The sequence below is a fragment of the Phalaenopsis equestris genome, unplaced genomic scaffold, assembly GCF_001263595.1.
Source record: "Phalaenopsis equestris unplaced genomic scaffold, ASM126359v1 Scaffold000224, whole genome shotgun sequence".
Taxonomy (NCBI): Eukaryota; Viridiplantae; Streptophyta; class Magnoliopsida; order Asparagales; family Orchidaceae; genus Phalaenopsis; species Phalaenopsis equestris.
Genome location: NW_018164666.1, coordinates 1,617,520 through 1,623,519, shown reverse-complemented (window position 1 = coordinate 1,623,519; position 6,000 = coordinate 1,617,520). Strand labels below are relative to the sequence as shown.

The window sequence follows — 6,000 nt, the reverse complement described above, 5'->3', positions numbered from 1 at the left end:
AAAAAGGATTCATGTAGCCGACCCCACGTAGTGGGATTAAGGCTTTGTTGTTGTTGTTGTTGTTTGTTGCTCATCCCTTCTTTTTCCATAATTCTCCTATTTTATTTCATACCTACTCTATGCCTTACTTTTCTATTTCTTTCCTTTCGTAAGCATTACCTATTATATTTACAAATTTCCATTATATATATATAGTCACCTCTATATATATATATATATATATATATATATATATATATCTGTGTGTGTGTGTGTGTGTTGTTGAGTGCTTTAGAGTCCGAGGTGGTGACCGTCTTAGGGTGGGGTGCTCCGGCTGTAGCTCAATCCCGACGAGATATTTATCTTTCCGTAGCCCTTCCGGCCCCGCTCCCAACAGCAACAAACTATTTTCTTCGTCTTCTCCAAGCCACAACCTCCCTTCCGCCTGCTGTCCACTAACAACAACCTTCCTGTTCTTCACTGTTGCAGCATGCCTTGCCCGCATCTCCTATTGCCCAATCCGCCAACTGCCCATCCAGCCTTTACCCTTCCTCCCTTCACTTGCTCCCTCAGCCAACAGCAGGTTTACGTCACCTGCTCATCCTATTCCTCCCATGTCGCTGCTAGGTTGCTGTCCAACACCTTCTGCTGCTGCCACTATCCCTTCCAACCTCTCATGTTGCTATCATATCCCTCTCTCACACCCTAACCTACTGCCATACTTACCCTCACCAGTCCTCTGATGCTGCCGCAAGCCTCGGGCCGCCTTCCTACCTGCTGTCCAGCCGCTGCTCAGCCCCTTGCTGTCGCCCTCGTTTACCTTTTTATGTTTACTATCTTTTATTTCCTATTTGAAGGAGTCGTTGTTATAACCGATTTTAATTTCAGCAGTAATATTTCTTTTCCTATGGTGGTTTGGGCTTCCTCCAATATCGTTGGGGCTAAATAGTCTTATTTTGCACATCACTTTTTTCAGTTGCTTGTTGGTGTTTATGCATTGCTCATTTCGATTATTGGTATCCGCTTCCTAGTTTTGCCATTGCAAGGAATATGGTTGGGCTTTCAAATGACAAATTTTGGGTGCTTTTTGGAGGGTTTCTGCAGAGTTCCTTGGGTTCACCTTTTGGGTGTTTTTCGCTAGCTAATTTTTGTTCTGTTGTTGTCTGTCTTCTGATTTTTCGGCTATCTTGGCTGATCCCTAGTGCCAAGGGTTGGTTCTCTTATGGATCTTTGGCAGAATACTACTCGGTTTGGATTACCATGCTTCTTTTACATCTGTCCTCAACTACGAGTTGCTTGCCCCTTCCAATTTCTTTTAATGACTATTTTTGGTGGAATCATCTATTGTAGTTCAGGTTTATTTCTCCGTTGGGATATGGTTATTGACTTTGTCAAGCTGCTCATCTACTTATCTCATGAATTGCATCTCTTTGGTATGATGGTTGCCGGGTTGGCTTGGACCTTGAGCATATTGGCCATCATGGTTCTTTTCTCTGATTGTCATTGACCCAATGCCAAGGTCTGCATTGAAGTTTTTTCATTTTAAGGACCTTTCTTATGTTTTTTTCTCATGCATGTTGAACTTTTGTTTAGGAGTTACCACTATTGCATTATCTTCATCAAGTCCTACCTCCTTTGTAACTATCTATTTTTCTATTAATGAATCTTTTTCTTTTCTAAAACAATTCTTTTGCAAATCAACCTAAAGCGGTTTTCTAGGCTTTAATCAGGCGTCATCCACTTGTTTATGGTTCATTTAAAGGGTTAAAACTTAGGTTTATCTGATCTGCTAGTTTAATTTGTATTAATATAAAATCTGTGATACTTATTTTTTTCTTTCTAATATGTGATCTAATTTTTTTATTAATAAATCGTTGACTTTCTGATTTCTTTGTAGTGTCTTGGTCAGGAAGAAGACAAACATTGAATCGATGGCCAATGATTTTCAATACTTGGTACTTTTTTTTTTCCTATTGTTAAGTTTGAATATTATGCTGTTTTTTTAGTATCGAGCTTATTTTATCCCAATTAAGTCATCCTTCAAATATTCAAATTTTTTTATTTTTTGGTCTTAATTTATGTCACTGAGGTCTTTAGAAACTTATGCAATGAACTTTAGCAACTAGTTAAGGTACCTTTACTAATTACATCATCTACTAATCTTAAATTAACAGTTCAGTCTCTAATAAGGATTACCCAAGCTATACCTTCAAATTGTCACTTTACCCTCTATCTATAAGATAATTGGATACTCAGGTGCTAAGTAGTCTGACTCTCGGAAATGCTAGTTGGCATACTGTTGTGCCCATAAATCAGCCGATCCACCCTGGAGCAGCTGAAGTCATTATAACCGGCCCACAGGCGTGCCGGTCTTGGAGACAATAAGAAGTGGGACGGACAAGGGGACCTGCAAAAGAAGGCAAGAAAAGGGTGGGGTCCAATAGGGCCATAATCATATATGCAAGGAGGAGAAATTAAGGGAGTTAGGAAGGAAAGTTTTTGAAGTGCTGGGAGGGGATTCTATTAGGGGGATAACCTTGGGTTTGCTTTCTTTATGCATTATTTTGTTGGCTGCTGTGTTTTCTTCTTTTGATGGTGTTCCTAGCGACGTATAGGGTGTGTGAGAGTCGATCTACCTCTCGAAAGTAGATCATTTTTTGTATCTTGCTTGTTTGCATTTGTTTTTTGTAAGAGCAGCCCTTATTTGACTTATTTACATCTATTTATCGTCGTTTCGTTGTTGTTGCTTGCTGATTTTGAGTTTGTAGTATATCAAATTGGTATCAAAGTGTAGATCTTGGTGAGATGACAACAGAGAAAGTGGACGTGTTTGAAGGTAAAGTAGGGCAAATTAGATCAGGAATAAAAGAGAGGTTCGCCACTGTAGAGACCGAGTTTTCTTCCATTGAAAGTCGGATGGAGGATGGATTCGAGAGCATATGAGAAATGCAGGAGATGCTGAAAAAGCTAATTGTGATGCAATCCAAGGCCGTGTCGACCGCTCCTGTTGCAGACCCTAACCAAGGGTTGATTAGGTTGATTAGGGAATCCTTGACCGAGTTAAATGGAAAGGAGATCGAGCGAGAAGACAACGAGGAAGTCATCTTCTACCCGCAAGAGTGTAACCCTAGGACTCCGAGAGTTGGGGAGTGAAGACTTCCGATGAAGGGGGGTGGGCCAAAATTGGAGAGATTGTGTAACAAGCATGGAATAGTATGATGGAGCGAGGAGGGAATCGAGAGTTGGATTTGTCTATGACTGAAGGAGGGAGTTTCACCCTATATACATTGAGGGAATTCCCGGAGGAAGAGAAAGTTGGGGTGGAGATGCAAGGGTCAGAAAATTGAAGATGTCGAACTTCGAAGGGGATGATACACATGGATGGGTGTATCAGGTGGAACTATATTTTGCATTTAACTAGTTTACTAAGGAGGAGAAGCTCATGACAATGGGATTATGCTTGGAGGAGAAGGTGTTAGCGTGGTTTCAGTGGATGGAGGCAAGGTATTTGATACACTCATGGGAGGAGTGTAAAAATTGCTTGTTGGAAATTTTCTGAGTCATTTGGGAAGAAAACCTACATGAGCAATTCTATGCTCTGACTTAGGAGGAGGCAGTTATGGAATACTTATGGAATACCGAGAGAAGTTTGAGCTCTTGTCAGGGAGGTTGAGAAGAATTTCTACAACAGGCTTGGAAGAGAACTTCTTGAAAGTTCTGAAGCCCGACATACGAGCAGTCATCTGCCCCTTGAGACCGCGAGGATTGAGAGAAATTATGAAGATTGCCCAGATGATGGAGGACTAGAAACATGTGAAAAAGACAGACGAAGGCGGCAACACCAGAGAATTCTATGTACCGTGACAGCCACAACACCGAGAACCAAAACTGTATCATTTTAGAAAGAGACGCCAAAGAGAAGAATACAGGACCCCATCCCGAGGGGTAATTTCAAGCGCCTCACAGATGCAGAAGTGCAGGACAAAAGGGTCAAATGATTGTGTTACCACTGTGACGAGAAATACGCTCCAGGATTGTTGCAAGGAGCACGTCCTTCATGTTCTTTTAATTTAGGAGTGTACAGAGGGTGAGGTGAGGAATCAGAAGAGGAAGCAGCGGTAGAGCATCTGCATTTGGATGTGGCGGAGGTGTCCCTCAATTTTGTGGTGGGATTTACCCTCATTCTCACCATAAAGGTAAGGGGATGGATCTGGGAACAGTCGATTGTGGTGTTGATAGATAGCGGGGCCACATATAACTTCATCTCAAATCAAGTAGTAGAAAAGTTAGGGTTGAAGCCAATGACTACATGGAGCTTGACTTCATGATGGGGACTGGGATGGCGGAGAAAAGTAGGGGAATTTGCAAAGGGTTGGTTCTGACACTACATGACCTACAGATGGTGAAAGACTTCCTTCCTCTATATTTGGGAAGCACATGTGATTTTATGGATGAAGTGGCTAGGAACACTGGGGAGATGAAGGTGGATTGGATGTGTTTGTCGATGAGTTCCAAGTGAAGGGTAGGAAGGAGATGCTAGCTTATGCAAAACTATGGTGTTGCTTAAAACCATTGTCAAGTCGATTCGGGGAGCAGACCTGGATTACTTGGTGGAGCTGCAAAGCATTGAGGAGATTTGAGATTCATAGGTTGCAGAGTTTTAGGAAGTGGTCCAACAACTCTTACAACAGTTTACGGATGTCTTCCAGAAGCCAAATAGGTGCCTCCTCCGAGGGAGCACGCGCACGCTATTACATTGAATGAGGGCATTTCTCTCATTAGCATCAGACCATACAAGTACCCCTAGATTCAAAAGGACGAGATAGAGAAGCTGATCTGAGAGATGATTGATACTTGGGATAATCAGGCCTAGTGTGCGCCCTTTCTTTAGTCCCATCCTGTTGGCGAAGAAAAAAGATGATAATTGGAGATTCTGCGTGGACTATTTGGCTTTGAATAAGGAAACGATGTTGGATAAGTTTCTTATTCTTGTGATTGATGAGTTACCAGTTGAGCTTTATTGGGCATTCTTTTTCTTAAAAATTGACCTTAAATCAGGGTGTCACCAATTCTGGATGAATCCGACAAATGTGCACAATATAGCATTCATGACAAATAAAGAGCATTATAAGTTCTTAGTGATGTCGTTTGGCCTCTTCAATGCCTCAACGACATTTCAATCCCTAATGAATAGTGTTTTTCAACCTTATATTTGGAAATTTGCTATGATTTTCTTTGATGATATTCTGATCTACAGTCGTACTGAGACAGAGCATGTGGGGCATCTGAGGACAGTCCTTAAGACGTTGAGGGAGCACCAATTGTATGCTAACTTGAAGAAATATTCTTTTACACAGTTACATGAGTACCTAGGACATGTGGTGGCCAGAAGGAGGGTAGCAGTGGATCGGCCTTAGATCGAGGGTATGGTTGATTAGCCCATACCAAAGAATTGAAAGAGTTGAGAGGATTCTTGGGGCTCACAGGCTACTACCGGAAGTTCCTGAGAGGGCGACACGATAACATGACCATTGACGGAACAGCTGAAGAAAGACAATTTCAATTGGGGAGAAACAACAACACAAATATTTGAACATATGAAGAAGGTCATTACTCGCATATCGGTATTAACACTTCCAGATTTCAGTAAACCATTTGTGCTGGTGATAGAAGTGTCAGGGTAGGGATTGGGAGTAGTGCTCGTGCAGGATCAATGACCGATTGTCTACTTTAGTCAGGTTCTTACGGCCAGAGTAAGGCTAAAGTTAATATGTGAACGAGAATTAATGGTAATTATCTTGGTCATTCAAGAGTGGCGGCCCTACCTGTTGGGACAATATTTTTTTTGTCAGGACAGATTAGAGGAGCTTAAAGTATCTATTGGAGCAGTGAATGGTAACTGAGGAGCATCAAAGATGGCTACCCAAACTACTGGGGTATGATTTTGAGATTATGTATCGGTCAGGAATGGAGAACAATACAACTGACGCATTGTCGAAAATGGTAGAGGGGGTCCATATG

At 41.8% G+C, this 6,000-nt stretch overlaps 1 protein-coding gene across 6 annotated transcripts in view; it reads left to right on the top strand.

Annotated features, from left to right (window-relative positions):
• The window catches only part of LOC110023305 (putative pre-16S rRNA nuclease), a 50,311-nt gene that overhangs the window by 28,827 nt on the left and 15,484 nt on the right, over positions 1-6,000 (top strand). For 5 of the 6 annotated variants that reach the window (XM_020722632.1, XM_020722628.1, XM_020722629.1 and 2 more), the window contains exon 3: positions 1,877-1,934. In XM_020722632.1, the coding sequence (XP_020578291.1) occupies positions 1,877-1,934 (58 nt within the window). The remainder of the gene's footprint in view (positions 1-1,876; positions 1,935-6,000) is intronic. The other variant, XM_020722631.1, reaches the window with a different exon arrangement.